The sequence below is a fragment of the Anas acuta genome, chromosome 18 (genome assembly GCF_963932015.1).
Source record: "Anas acuta chromosome 18, bAnaAcu1.1, whole genome shotgun sequence".
Taxonomy (NCBI): domain Eukaryota; kingdom Metazoa; phylum Chordata; class Aves; order Anseriformes; family Anatidae; genus Anas; species Anas acuta.
Window position 1 is genome coordinate 4468747 of NC_088996.1, and position 14555 is coordinate 4483301.

At 43.4% G+C, this 14555-nt stretch overlaps 1 protein-coding gene across 8 annotated transcripts in view; it reads left to right on the forward strand.

Moving 5' to 3' along the window:
• The window catches only part of LLGL2 (LLGL scribble cell polarity complex component 2), a 33986-nt gene that overhangs the window by 13944 nt on the left and 5487 nt on the right, over positions 1 to 14555 (forward strand). For all 8 annotated transcript variants that reach the window (XM_068654726.1, XM_068654728.1, XM_068654730.1 and 5 more), the window contains exons 3-19: positions 172 to 269; positions 1267 to 1348; positions 2611 to 2726; positions 3347 to 3505; positions 4291 to 4453; positions 4582 to 4714; positions 5510 to 5564; positions 5738 to 5892; positions 9177 to 9394; positions 9895 to 9962; positions 10911 to 11064; positions 11172 to 11276; positions 11562 to 11854; positions 12118 to 12271; positions 12587 to 12737; positions 13424 to 13540; positions 14093 to 14259. In XM_068654726.1, the coding sequence (XP_068510827.1) occupies positions 172 to 269; positions 1267 to 1348; positions 2611 to 2726; positions 3347 to 3505; positions 4291 to 4453; positions 4582 to 4714; positions 5510 to 5564; positions 5738 to 5892; positions 9177 to 9394; positions 9895 to 9962; positions 10911 to 11064; positions 11172 to 11276; positions 11562 to 11854; positions 12118 to 12271; positions 12587 to 12737; positions 13424 to 13540; positions 14093 to 14259 (2388 nt within the window). The remainder of the gene's footprint in view (positions 1 to 171; positions 270 to 1266; positions 1349 to 2610; positions 2727 to 3346; positions 3506 to 4290; positions 4454 to 4581; positions 4715 to 5509; positions 5565 to 5737; positions 5893 to 9176; positions 9395 to 9894; positions 9963 to 10910; positions 11065 to 11171; positions 11277 to 11561; positions 11855 to 12117; positions 12272 to 12586; positions 12738 to 13423; positions 13541 to 14092; positions 14260 to 14555) is intronic.

Sequence of the window (14555 nt, forward strand, 5' to 3'; positions counted from 1 at the left end):
GTGCAGCAAATCTAACTTCTGTTTTAATCCTTTTCAACAGAGAAAAGCTACTGTTAAGTACTGTATTTCAGACGGCTGTGTCATACTTTAATTTTTTAATCTTTTTTAATTTGTAGAAAACAATGCTTGTGAAATGTGCTATTGATCATGACTTTTCTTTCTCTCTGCTAGACTGTGGAACATGGATTTCCCCATCAGCCCAGCGCGTTGGGCTATAGCCCATTTCTTCACCTTATGGCCATCGGAACGCGATCGGGAGCCATCAAACTGTATCCTTTTGACCAACTCTGGCTAGGTTTCTCTGACAGCATGAGAACATAAAATTGTGAAGACACTAGAAGTTAAAGTATAAATTTGCAAGCAAGGTTTACAGAACACTGGAACAATGTGCCTAGGTTTAAAGTGATTTTGGTTTGCTCAGAATGAGTTTATCTTGCCAAGAGCTGACCTATAGCTCAAACAGAAGCTGAGCTTGATGCTGATATTAGACAAGACTCTGCTCTTGTTACACAGAAGGTCAGACTAGATCTGGCCTAAGTTTAGCAATCCTTCATGTTGTAAATTCCAGTGTTGTTCAAATATTTGGGCCAGGGTTCCTATTTTTTTTTTTTAAAGCAATTGTATTTCAAAGGTTAAAACTGAAGTCAGAAATGCTTCCAGCTTCCTGGGTTTGTGACCATCCAGACATTAAAGACCTAAACGCCGAGGGTGGTGACTTTTAGCTGAAACAGAGAGGCCAGTCTGAATGCTGTGTGTACGCAAGGCACCGAGGTGATTCCCGTGGCCCAGTGCCAGCCGGGCGTGCTGTGCAGCAGGCGTGTATCACTCACTCAGCCCAGAAAGGAAAAGTCGGGGCTCTGCCTGCTTAATCATTGCTGGTGCTGTTTGCCTTCCGAGGCTGGACTCCGCTTGCAAGCAGTAGCCATCTGTCTCTTGGTTACAAATTAGTTAAGCAGGATTGTAGTGTCTGGGAAACCACTAAACATCCCTTTGGGGGGCGGGAGGGGGCCGACAGTCCAGACACTTCTGCATGTGCACAAAGGATGAAATAAGTAAGTTCTCCTGCAGTGTGCATTACCTTCCTTAAGCACATATGATTCAAGTGATTTGAATTGTTTTTTTTTTTTTTTTTTCAGTCCAGACCATTAACAGTATAACATGGTTTCGTACTAATCTCTCTTCATCTTGGTAGCTAGCAAGCTTCTTATCAATTAATTGTAGCCGTGGGTCATCTTAAATACTCGAGATCCTCAACAAACCCTTCAGATATGGTGCTCCTGGGGTGGAGTTCATGGGTTTACATGAAGAAAACAATACTGTAATGCAGATTCACTTTATACCTGATCAGGTGAGTGTATTTTCAGTTCCTCTGTGGCTTAAGTAGATCGCTTTTAAACATATATCGAGTCTGTTCCAGATAACTGGTCTCCTATAATCAAGTTTAATCAAGTGCTACTGGTCGGGAATGCTCATCCCAATATTTTGTCCTCTCCACAGCATTTGCTGCTGCGGAGATGCCTGGTAAAACTCAGGCTAGTTTTATTGCTTGTAACTTAGTCATTTATCTCAAGTAATGTGGTAGGAGTGGTGTTAAGGCCAGATTAGTTCAGGCAGTCTGTTGCAGAGGTGAGAACTCCCTTTTCCTTTCGCAACCCCTTTTCTTTTAGTGGGACTGGGTGGTCTTTTGCAGAGCAGGTGGTACAGTAACTGATTTAACTTTGTGCAGAAGTTCAAAACAGAAATGCTAACCTAGCCTCCTCTTAGGCTGGCTGCCTGTATGTGTTTCTGGTTATTGAATCTTGCTTTTGGGGGCTGCTGCTATTGCCAGAAACTAAAAAGAGGAAGGCAGGATTTCCAAATGGCTGGTGGTTGTCCAACCACTTTCCTTTCCCTTGACTGACAGGCTGCTATCTTGGCCGTGTATTTTATTGCCCGATGTATTGTCCAGTACAGCAAGTGTCTTTTTTTTTGTTTTCTCAGAGAGAGTTTTAATTCTCGAGGCAGTTTTGGTGTCTGTTTGCTTAACTAATGGTATAAACTGAAACTCCCATGGGGAGTGTTGCACCAGGTGTGGCTTCAGCAGGCAAAATGCTTCAGTTTGAGCATACAGCCAGCAGGGCTGGGCTCATAAAAGGACTCTGACACAACCCTCCAGAATGAGGTTGGACATGAAGAATGCAAGGAGTGCGGTGTAGTAGACTGTATCAGCCCCACCCAAAGCTGGGGTGTGTTGCAGCAAACCATGCTGAGCGAGAAGGTGGTGAACTAACACCTTGGAGCTGCCTTGCTGAGATTTACAGCATAAGCTAATCTTTTTTCCAAAGACCTAACTTCTTGTATTCCCTCTCAGCGATAACGTGTGCCTTCATCCTGTATAAGATGGTTTTTAACCTTTAGGCTACTTTTTGTCTTCCTCTAACCACTAAGCCCACAGCTGTTAACCAGCAGAGCTGCTGCAGCACAGCTGGATACAACTGTGTATACCTACTGCCACAGACTCCAGTTCTGCTTTAGCAGAGAAAATTACGAACAGCAGCAACTTCATTGCTAAGTTTAGGGTGTTATATTTAATGTTGTGATTGTGAAAAAAGATGTTGTGTGGTATTTTAGTGCCAGCTGGTGACGTTACTAGATGATAACAGCTTGCATCTCTGGAGCCTGAAGCAGCACAGTGGAGCATCTGAGCTGCGGGAGGAGCACCGCTTCACGCTGAAAGGGCCACCTGGGTAACCTGCAAGAGTGGTTTTGAGCTATTTTTTGGATAAGCAAGGAGGAAGATCATGCTATTATTCTGTCTAGAGCTTGTCTTGATCTTATGGACTCTGATTCCTATGAATCTATTAAAGGAGCATCCACAGAAACCAACAGGAGTTGGCTGGGGCTCAGGAGACCACCTTTTGAGATTGTTGTAGCAATGTGTAGTGTGACTTTAAACTTAAAAATATAAAATAAAATGTTGTGCATCCACTTTGTGTGTAGACGAGCTGTACATCTTAAGGTTAAGCAAATCGATGCATCCCTTAAATCAGAATTTGAAATACTGATATGATTTTAGTTTCATTTGATCTCGCCAGTTTTGGGTGAGCAATTTTAAGCTCCTGCGGGGACAGCTTATTAAGAGACCACTGTAAAAAAGGCATCAGAGTCTTTCTCCATGCACTTGTCAAAAGTCTTTTGAAGTAATTTATCTCAATGCTAGTGTTTTTCTCCTTCAATATAATCATACCTAGCTCAACATTGCCTGTAATACTAATGATGCTTGTAACTATCCCGTTGACCTGTAAGTTCTCTAAAGTTCAGGAGACAGCCTTCTTGCGGGCGGTTAACTAACTCTCTGCGTCCCCAGGTCTCCGCCAAGTGCCACGCAGATAACAGCCGTCCTTCCCCATTCCTCGCGGGAAGTCCTGTATCTTGGCACAGAGAGCGGCAGCATTTTTGTGGTGGAGCTTCCCTCATTCAGAGTGCTCGAGGACAGGACCATAACCTCCGAGGCTGTGCTGCAGCGGTGAGTGAGCAAACAGGCACTGCTGTGCGGAGGTTGGAATGCCACGAGCAGAGATCCTTTGTTCAGATGTCACCTCCAATTGTGTATTGGCACCTCACTGTTGCCTTGCTCATTATCCAGACCTGCAGGACTCCTGTGGAACTAACTTTTGGTCCTGGTGTGTGTTAAGTGACAGTTTCTGTCCTTGTCAGCCAAGTACTGTCACTATGGTGGTGCTGAGTGTGAGCAGAACCACGCAGGAGACACCGGGAGCAAATCTGCCACCTTGAGCCCTGTCAGTTGTGTGTACATTTGCAGCTATTGTTACACATTAGCTAATTGCATTAACTGGACCTACCCATTTACTTTTTTGAGCATAAGCAGAACTTCTCGTGCTGCTTCGTGCAAATGAGGATTTTTGTCACTCTGGAAATTAAACTACTGCTGAAAACTGTCCTACTTCATGTCATTGTTGCTTCCTACTGAAGGAACATATTTCCATATTTCCATATTACCTTTACTTGGTAGGGGTTACAAGAGAATAGGGCGGGCAATTCAGTCTTTACATGCTCATAATCCAGTCCTGGAATTCATTGTAAGCTTTGAGTTTTCCCTTAAGAAAATGGGGCTGGGTGCAAGTTTATTGGCAGGTCTGGAGTCATGGCTCACCTCAGGTTTTTCTGCTTCTTGACAGATTATCAAAATATACTTGTTGTTGCTGCTATATTTTTTATACCTTAACTGTTGCTATAGTCATACGAGGTTGCACCTGTAATAAATTTTTCTTTCCTATTCCACTTTTGTAGGGTACCAGAAGATTACTGTAACAGACGATCATGTGAATTGGTGGAAGCCCTTCGGGAGCATCCTAAGAACCCTGACCAGATCCTGATTGGATACAGCAGGGGATTGATTGTCCTCTGGGACCTGCAAAATAACAAAGTGACACACCATTTCCTTGGCAGCCAGGTATTAGCTCAGTCCAAAGTCAGTTCATCAGGCAGGAAGAGCTCTCCCCACTTGGCAGACAAGTGGGTACAGGGAGAGCCAGACAAAGCTTCTTAACTAAGAATGCATCATTGTCTCCTCCCCTTCAGCAACTGGAGAACCTCTACTGGCAGAGGGATGGCAGTAAATTCATTAGTTGTCACTATGATGGAAGTTACACCCAGTGGCCAGTATCCAGTGACAACAGGCAGCCCGAGCCTCTGGAAAACGTTGTGCCTTATGGTCAGTAAGTGAGGTTTAGTTGCTGCACGTTCATCTAAACTCAAACTCATTTTGAGCTTTTGTGGGATATTCACAGTGGTTCTCCCCAGCGTTTAATCTTGATGGCAAAATGCAGAACTGCCTTTTTGAATAGGTGGTGGGCTTACTAAGCTAACCCTAACTAAGGGGTTTCAGTCCATTTTTTCCTTCGATTTTAAACTCCTTTGCATCATTGAGTCAGTCTTGAACAGGAAAAACAAATTTGTGTCCCTTGTGAACGAGGGTGTTGGTGATTCAGCTCATTGGTTTAGTTCAAGTGTCCTGTTCAGCAGGAGTTGCTTGGATCTGCTGTAATTAATAGTGAGCTACGTGTACTTTTTGTTGACCTGAGCAGTGATGAAATGATGCCTCTGATTTGCTGAAACACATCAAATGGGGATGACCTCATCTTTCAAGCATATAGAAGCTTCTAAAGCTCTATCACCTTTACATTAATTTCAGGAATGTCTGTGTTTTTAAACAATCCTTCCTAATTAATCAGCTTCTACAAACGTGCTTCCACTCCCTGTCAGCCATCAGCAACGTAGTTCAAAAGTTCCCCTGAGTGTAAGCATTGCTTTGCTGAAGAGTACTGTGGTCAGCACGTCCCAGAAGACCTGTCTGATGTGGCTTGGTCTGGGGAGGTGTTAGTGGTGGTATTTACTGGTCCAGGTGACTCTCCTTTTCTTGGGCGCTGAGGTGACCTTGGTAAGGCAGGATAAAGAACTTCTTATGTAAAGGTGCACTTCCTGAATTATGGTAACTCTGTTCTCTTAGGTCCTTTTCCCTGCAAGGCCATCTCCAAGATCTACTGGCAGACGACAAAGAATGGGTAAGGTCGTGGTGTACCCCTTCCCCTTGTGGTGTTGGCAAGAAGCACTTAGAGGGTGCAGTGTGTAATACCATAAGGGTCCTTTAGAGTGACTTTGTAAGACTTTTTTGGTCTTTGTCTTTGAAACTGTGCTTGCTCCTTACTTCAGCATACCCCACTATCTTTTTCTTCAGGCTTCCTTACATTATATTCCAAGGAGGGATGCCCCGGGCTAGCTATGGTGACCGGCACAGTATCTCTGTTGTCCACGGCAGCCAGCAAACAGCGTTTGACTTCACATCGCGGGTGATAGACTTCTTTATCATCTTCAGTTCAGAGCCTACTGCAGGTATGTGATGACAGGGCATTACTAAAGAATTAAATAGCTGTGCACTCATCTAGAAATCTGCTTGGTATAAGCAATATGTGAAATGTGAAGGAATTGAGTTGTCTGGGAGCTTTTTGAGACTTAAACAGAGAGATTTTGCCATATAAAAACGAAGTGTAAAGTACCGGCAGAAAGAATGGTCTGGTTGTAAATGCCATACATTCCTCAAAAAATTAAGCTACTCCATGTCTGTGGAAGCTGGACACTGGACATAACCAGGTTATGAAATCAGAATATTGCTGTTTAAAAACAGCACTTCAAAGGAGGCAATAATTAAAACCAGAATTCACTCCCACTGAGACAGTGTTTCTTTTAATTACTACCTGGATTTATGACTAGGGCTCTGGGTAATAAATCAGAGGGTGACACAACCAAGGGTCAGGATACAGAGAACTTACTTTACTCACTGCTGGTGAACCTGAGTGTAAACAGTTCTAATACTGAATAGCACTCATCCCACAACATGCTTAGATTTTGTCAGATTTTTACTTCTACTTTGTTGCCTTTGCTTCCCCTATACACGTTTTTTTCTTTTAATGGAATTGTCAGGAATTTCCCCAGAGACTGTTTCTCTTGTGCCGGTGTAGTTTTTGCTCCTGGTTAATTTGAAGGAACTGAGTATAAAATTGCTATTTCAAACTCCACAAATGTGCAGTATTAGAAGCTGCATCTAGACTCCCTCAGCTTGGTCTGAGCCCTTTTAGGAGCACGTAGGCAAATCTTCCGTCTTACTGAATCTTCCCAGGTTTTCTGGTTTGCCTAGTCGAGTAGTTTCCAAACCTATTTGTCTTGCATACTGCAAGCGGTGGTGGTGACAGCTCCCAGCTACATGCTGTGCAGCAGGAGGCATTCAAATGTGTAGATGCAGGTTGGCTCCCTCTGGCCTATTGTACAGAGCAGACCACAGATCCCATGGAGGAATGTCTTGGGAGTGCAGGCATAAAGAAACAGCTTTGGTTGTGTTTTGTTTTTTTTTTTGGGGGGGGTGGGGGGGGTTCTTCCCTACTGGTCTTTAACAGACCTTCTCACGGCACTGAAAAAGCAATAACGAAACAGGCAGACTGTAACTGAGATGAAGGGCCTTTATATATTTGTTATTATAGACTTTACCTATACAAGGCTGCTTTTTTTAAACATCTTCCAAATGTGCAGAACCTGTAAGTCTAAACCTTCAAGCTTCATAATGCCACTAATTTTGAGCTTCTTAACATTAAAGAAACTGGTCACTTTAACTCTCTATGAAGTTGTCAGAACTGAGATTCAAGATGTTAGAACAAAAGTCTTAACGATGAAATGAAGCTGAGATTTTTGTAGTTAAGAGATTGACTTCTATTCGTGTGCAGGAACTGAATTTTAAGACCCTTTAGGAAGAAGTAACTGAGATTAACAGGTTTTATGTTCGTACTTCCCAAGGATTGAAGTATCCGGTTAATACATCTTCTAGTGGCTACAGACAGGAGCTGCTACAGGAAGCTGAAGCTGTTGCGCTTAGACAAGGAAGTTTTTTACAATAAAATGAGGTTTCTGTGGTTGACAAGCTTCCTTGTGGCTGATTGCCTAAGCTTAGTGGATGTACACAGCTTGCCTTGTTTGCCCTTAAGCAGTCTTCCCTGCAACGGCAATACGAAGGTATTAATTGTATACCAAAGCCACTTAATTTAATAAGCACAAAGCTCATGCGTTGCAGCATGAGGTAGGTGGTGACTTTCCACTACCCTGAATATGCTGTGGAAACTTTTTTTTTTTTAAAACTAATCTTCCTGTTTTCTTTTACTTTTCATCATCATGTGGATGAGTGTATGTCAGTCAGCAAGCAAACTAGAATTTTTCATATTTCAGCAACTTGAAATAGATTCATGCCATAAGCAGTGAGCTCTGATATGTTTTTGTAAGGAAAATATTTTTAAAAGAGCATATATGGTTAATGTTGGCAGTAGCAGTTACAGTGCAGGGCTGATCATGCCTAGTAGTACAGGTATGATATTACCTGTTCCGTATGCAGAAGTCCTGTAGGTAATTGTGAATGACATCAAATAAAGTAAATAAAACTGAACATGAAATGCTTTTTCAGGAAGAAACTGAACTGATTAGTTTTGTGTTATGTCTGTGGCCAGTCTGAGATGAAACTTGGGATGTCTGTCTAAGTGGTGCCAAGTACTAATTACTTGAAGTTAATTCTACTGAGTGAACAGCCCTGGTATGTGCTTGCTTATAGGCTTGCCTTCTTGCAAGAGTATTCCAGGTAGTGAAACAGCTGAAGAAGGGAAGTAAAAGTACAGGTTAGCAGGGAATGTCAGTGAGGAGCTCCTAGTTTGCATATGGCTCATGCTGTTTATCACCCTGACCCCTGCTGATGCGACACGTTTACAGCTATACATTCATTTACGTTTCCTGTAGCTTTGTTAATCATTATTGGTGTGAGCTGATCCATGCTTTTGGTTTTCCTCAACATTTGCTATTGTGGCTTTCTTACATTTGTTACTGCAATGCTGTTCTTGTAGACTGATTTTTTTTTCACTTAGTTTATGTCTAGTTAGAATGAAAAAATCTTGATTGTCAGGTGTCATCTCTAAGATTACAGTAACAGATTCCTTTTGTGATCCTGTTTAATGAATGTATAAATAAATACTGGATGGTACGCATACTCTTTAAAAACTACAGAAAATATGGCACAATGTGCTAGAATCAGGGAAAACTGAAGAGTAAGGGAACTGAATCATAAACACTTGTCAGCTCAAGCAGAGAAGCATTCTGCAGAACCCAAGGCATTACTGGGTTTAAGCAGCTTAGCCTAGATGGACTGCGGTCCTAACACAGTACTAAATGGGTCACTGCTGGGGTGTATGCATGTTTGTCCACCCCATGCTGTTAATTAGCTGTAGGTAAGCAGAGTTCTGGCTGTATGTATCTGTTCTGGTGAATGACTGTGTGTTATTTAGCCATGGATGTTACTATTTTTTCATTATTCTTTGTGGAATCAATGAAGAGTTGCTCTAACGGTCCTAGCAGTGGGGTAAAGAAACATGAATTTTCAATAAATCTGTCCCGATATCTGTCTTGGAATCTCTTGATATTAGTGCCTCAATAAGCCCGGTTAACAAGGAAGCATTTAGAGGTATTGCCAACAAAAACATGTTTCTGTAGAGCTCCATGACAGCAGTTTTCATGTGAGCCTTATGGGAAGCTTGTTTCTATTAATCTTGGAGAGTCTTTTTTGTTAGCATTAATGAATCTTGTTTCTGCAGAATTTGATGACCCTTCTGCAATGGTGGTGCTGGCAGAAGAAGAGCTGGTAGTTATAGACTTAAAATCCGCGGGCTGGCCAGCAGTCCATCCTCCATACCTGGCTTCTCTCCACTGCTCAGCCATCACCTGCTCACACCACGTCTCCAACATCCCGCTGAAGCTGTGGGAGAGGATTATCAGTGCTGGGAGCAAGCAGAACGTTCACTACTCCAATATGGTAAGGCAGCTGGAGAGGTACACGTGTTCCTCTGCATTTCAGGAGAGCACAACTGCTCGTTATGTGGGTGGTCTGCACTTCTGACAGTGCCTGGGAAGGGATGAGTCCCAGCAGATGCTGCCCTGCCTCTTAACAGGATTGAGAAGGGCTTTTTCCCAGAGCACCACCAATGCAGTTGCTCACGCTGGGGGGTTAAAATGTGATGTTTCTTCGGGCTTTGACAAGCTAGAAGGAAAGTCTGAGTGTTCCCAGCTGTCAATGGTAACAAACTTCTTGTTTAGAAGCATGAAGCTTTCAGCACAGCTTCTTGAGGAAACGTGTAGTGTCTTCCACTAAAAAGCACAGCTGGTGTCAGAACAGGAACATCTAATCCAAACAAAAGCTAACAGCACGAACTGTTTCACTGCCACTTTCACTGAAGTTTGTGCTCTCGTGCTGACCGTATTCTCTTCACACTGTCACTGCTAGGAAGTCACGATCTTCCCTTAATGTATTTGTAGCCATGGCCAATTGATGGTGGCACCAACATAGCTCCAGATCCTCCTCAGAGGGACCTGCTTCTAACAGGGTATGTACCTGGCTGTTATAAAAATAAATAAATAATAATAATAAATCAAGGAGCCCTTTCCAGTTTCTGTTCTTCCTTTTGAACTAGCTGAAGCTTCTCTGTTAAGATTGAAGGCTGTTCGTCTTGTAGAGAGAAGGCTACAATTCTAGCAACCCACTTTTGAGAAGTTGTATTGTAGCTTTTTTAAGACTGGCCGCTTCTGAGCAAACAGGCCATGGTGTCCACAGATAACCTATAGCGCTGCCTTATTTGTGTTTCTGAAATATTATCCATTCTCCCCACAAAATGCCAGTGTAGAAGTGCAGGTGGTAATCCAGACAGGTTGAAAGGGAGCGATGTAAATGCAGAGCTCAATCTTGCAGGTTTTGAAGCTCTTTTTTTCCAGTCTTACACTCTTGTAAATCTCAAGAAAGAGGTTAGCTTGGACTCCTGTCTGTTTTGATCAGCATGAAAACAGATCTAGCTAGGTAGTAGAAGGAATTAGCTAGCAAGAGGCTGCCTCGCTTTTAAGTATTTCTCTGGGCTGTTCTTCAGACAATTCATTCTTGATGCAGCAAATTGTTAGAAGTCTGTAGCCTTAGGTTGGACGAATGTTGGCAATTTTTACCTGGAGAACTAAGATTAAAGCCTGCCCCCCCCGCTTTTCTAGTAACTGTGTTTTTTAGGATGCTTCATTCCCTCTATATGCCAAGCTTATTTCCTTTCCAGTGCTTTTTGGAGTAACTTTACATTCTGTACCAGTGTCAGATCACCAAGAACAAGCTGCATTTAAAATGAAAAAGCAGGGCTTTCTCTTAAAGCTTTATTTTGCCACGGCTTGGGGGTTTGTAAACAGTGTGGTTTAATCTTTGGCTATCTTCTTTTCCTTTCTGTTTTATCATCATCTCGGTGATTTGCTGTGCTCCTGTATGATGAGTGCTTTCTGTAATCCTCCCCCATGTGATACAGGCATGAAGACGGCACTGTGCGATTTTGGGATGCGTCTGGTGTCTGCTTACATCTCCTTTATAAGCTAAGCACAGTGAGAGTATTTCTCACAGATGCTGACCCCAATGACAATATGAACACACTGGGGGAGGATGAATGGCCTCCACTTCGCAAGGTAAGATGGCTATTGCTTGTGGAAGCTTTCAGAAAACCTGAGCAGTTTCTGATTTGGGGCATAATTAATGCATCTGTGAAGACCACCCACTGTATTCTCTCACCTAGGTTGGTACCTTCGACCCTTACAGTGATGATCCTAGACTTGGGATCCAGAAGATCTACCTGTGTAAATACAGTGGATACTTGGCTGTAGCTGGCACAGCAGGACAGGTATTGAAATATTCCAGTCGTTATAAACCTTGTTTTTAGTGCAGCTTATCACAGTGCTACTTGGAGGTGTGTTAAAATTGGAAACACTCATTTACGGAGCGGTAAATCAATCCAGTTGCTGGAAAAGTTTTGTGGTTCTCTGCATCCTCTAATCTGTATTTTAGACTTTATGTAATGCTTTAGCAGCTCTGAGAGGTGCTATGGTTTTGGAGCTGCTGGGGCGGCCGGTGGGTGGGAGGATTGCTGGAACAATAGAAGCTGTAGCAGAACTTCTCTTCCTTTCAGGTACTGGTGATGGAACTGAACGATGAAGATGCAGAGCACGTTGTTGACCATGCTGAAGCAGATCTCCTGCAGGATCAAGAGGGCTATCGATGGAAAGGTCACGAGAAATTGAAGACTCGAGATGGACCTGTCCGCTTTGAAGCTGGTTTTCAGCCATTTGTCCTCGTCCAATGTCAGCCACCAGCCGTGGTCACCTCATTGGCCCTTCACTCTGAATGGAAGCTCGTGGCCTTTGGTACTAGTCATGGTTTTGGGCTTTTTGACCACCAGCAGAAACGACTGGTCTTTGTCAAGTAAGTATCTTCTTCCCAGGAGGTCTGTGGTAATTGCCCTTTAAAGATGGCATGGAACTGCTAACTGAGCATGTCATGAGAAGAGATTTCTCGAGAGTAGTCAGTATAGCAAGAAGCCCTGCCTCGTTGGACTATGTCCTTGAAGATCTTCAAGAATATAAATATGTTCTTGTTCTGCCAGGTGTGTACGTCCTGTTGGACTCTTGGGAGTGATTGCCACCCAGTAGAAAGTGACAGTGTGCCTACTGTCTCCATTTTTTCAGATGTACATTGCATCCCAGTGACCAATTGGCCTTAGAAGGGCCACTGTCTCGGGTGAAATCCTTGAAGAAGTCCCTCCGTCAGTCATTCAGGCGGATCAGAAGAAGCCGAGTGTCCAGTCGGAAGCGACGAGGAGGTGGTGGAAATGCCTCAGAGGTGAGGGGCCCACCTTTTGGGATCTTGTCTGTTTGGAACTTATGGGCTCCTGATTAACTGCCTAGAGCAGGAGATAGTTTGCAGTCTTGCTATCTGTTGGTATGAGGACAATAATGCAACTTACAATGCTGCTTGCTATTAGATAAAAGCGGGGTTTTAGAGAAAATGTCCTGTATGTAGTTGAACCTGTAATTCAGAATGTACCTGCTCCCTGGTAATGACATTGCTTTCCCTTTCTATTTCTTCCATTCTTGCTGTTTCACTCTCCTCCCTGTCTGTTTGCCTGACTGCCAAAATACCTCCTCATCTTTGAAGGTGCAAGAAGCAAATGCCAAATTTGACCAAGACGCACTGCAAGAAATGGAACTGGCTCCAGTCCAGAGGAAGATTGAAGCCCGCTCTGCAGAAGACTCTTTCACTGGCTTTGTGCGCACCTTATATTTTGCTGACACCTTCTTGAGAGACAGTAAGTAGAAAAAACATCTCCTTTCTTCTGAACATTGTTCTTCCTTCTGCCAAGTGATGCATTAGGTTCTACTGCCAGGAAATTTCGGCACCTTCTGTGTCCTACTTTGCTTTGTGCCGAAAAACTAATATAGAACAAGAACATATGCTGTCAAGCACAATTGTTACCTAGTCATTCTGTCTGCTGGCTAATACAAGGCAAGTAGTAGTTCATTTGTGGGTGCAGCCTGTCTGTGTGGTTTTCAAATGTGATGGAATGCCATCTGACTTTTGAGTACAAGTTTTTTCCTTGTCTCATTGCTCTGAAGTTCATCCTTGACCCCAGCTTTTGATATTAGCGAGGGTGACAGCAGCTATGCATCAGAGCCCAAAGTAATACTGTGCTTGTTTCCTCTGCTCATCCATGATATAAAAACATGAAAACCAGATGCAGCAATTGTGGTGAATGATGGGAACATCACTCTGTTCCCTTCACTCACGTGCTGTGTCTTCTGTTCAGGGCTGCTGACGGAGAGACATTGGAAAAAGAAGTACTAAGGAGCTGTAATTTCCCTGGCCAGTCTGCCTTGTTATAAAGCTTTTTAGTCTGCGAAGAAAGGGAGGATGTATATAGCTAGTGTGTTTAAGGAAAGCAATTACCCAAGGTCATCATGGATGTCTAGCTCATGAGCCCTCTCGTTGCTCCAGGCTCCCGGCACTGCCCATCCTTGTGGGCAGGCACCAATGGAGGTACGGTCTATGCCTTCTGTTTACGTGTTCCACCAGCAGAAAGGAGGATGGATGAACCTGTCAGGGCAGAGCAGGGTAAGTATGCTTCAAGAAAAGTGTCCTAATGGATCTGAGATACCACTTGTGTAACCACGAGTTGCACGTCTTTGACCACAGAAACAAAAAAGCAAAGTAGCTTAGTTACTGCTGTGTGAGAGAATGGAGCTAAACGTGGCAGTGTCTGCGATAAGCAGCACACACCTCAGTAACTGAACTGAAGAGTAAGTGAACTCCGTCACTCTTGGATGTACCTTAGCTTCAGTTCTCACTGGTTTCACAAATTTAAATTTGCATCAGCTGTCACTGAAGTTTGCCATCAAGCCACACTGTGCATATACCTTATCCTGACAGCTGAATCCATTATCTTTATGTAATAATAGTTACTGTTTAACATGAATCATTTGCGTTCACATAGCCTTGAAGTCCTAAATCTTTTTAGGCAGTGTTTCTATAGAAAGTTTCTATAGAAATGTTGTAGGTCTCCAGCTCTGAGAGGACATATGAGGTTTTGACATAGCACCTCTAACTAGACTCCTCTTTGGTTTCTTTTCTGGTTGTTTGCTTTTCATCCTCATCTTGCTTGGCTAGCCAAAGAAATTCAGCTGATGCACAGAGCTCCTGTTGTGGGTATACTTGTCTTGGATGGGCGCAGCACACCTCTGCCAGAACCTCTGGAAGTAGCACACGATCTTTCTAAGAGCCCTGATATGCAAGGCAGCCATCAGCTACTGGTGGTGTCTGAAGAGCAGTTTAAGGTGAGTATCACTCAGGAGGGACATATGGACTGCACATAAATCTGCTGAAGAGCTGAGCAGTGTTCAGCGGAGTGTGTGAGGCTCATAGGAGTGCTCATTCTTCTGTACCTACATAATACTCCCAGGACAGCATTTCTGTTCAGTACAGCCCAGAAATCAAGTGCGTGCTGACAAATTGGGTACTCAGCATAGTGGTGTGCATACTGAACATACACGTTTTATTCCTGTACTCGTCAGACAAGGCTGCCTCTGTTTTTTGGGAAATAGCTTTTGCTGTGGTTACTTGAGTGTAATGC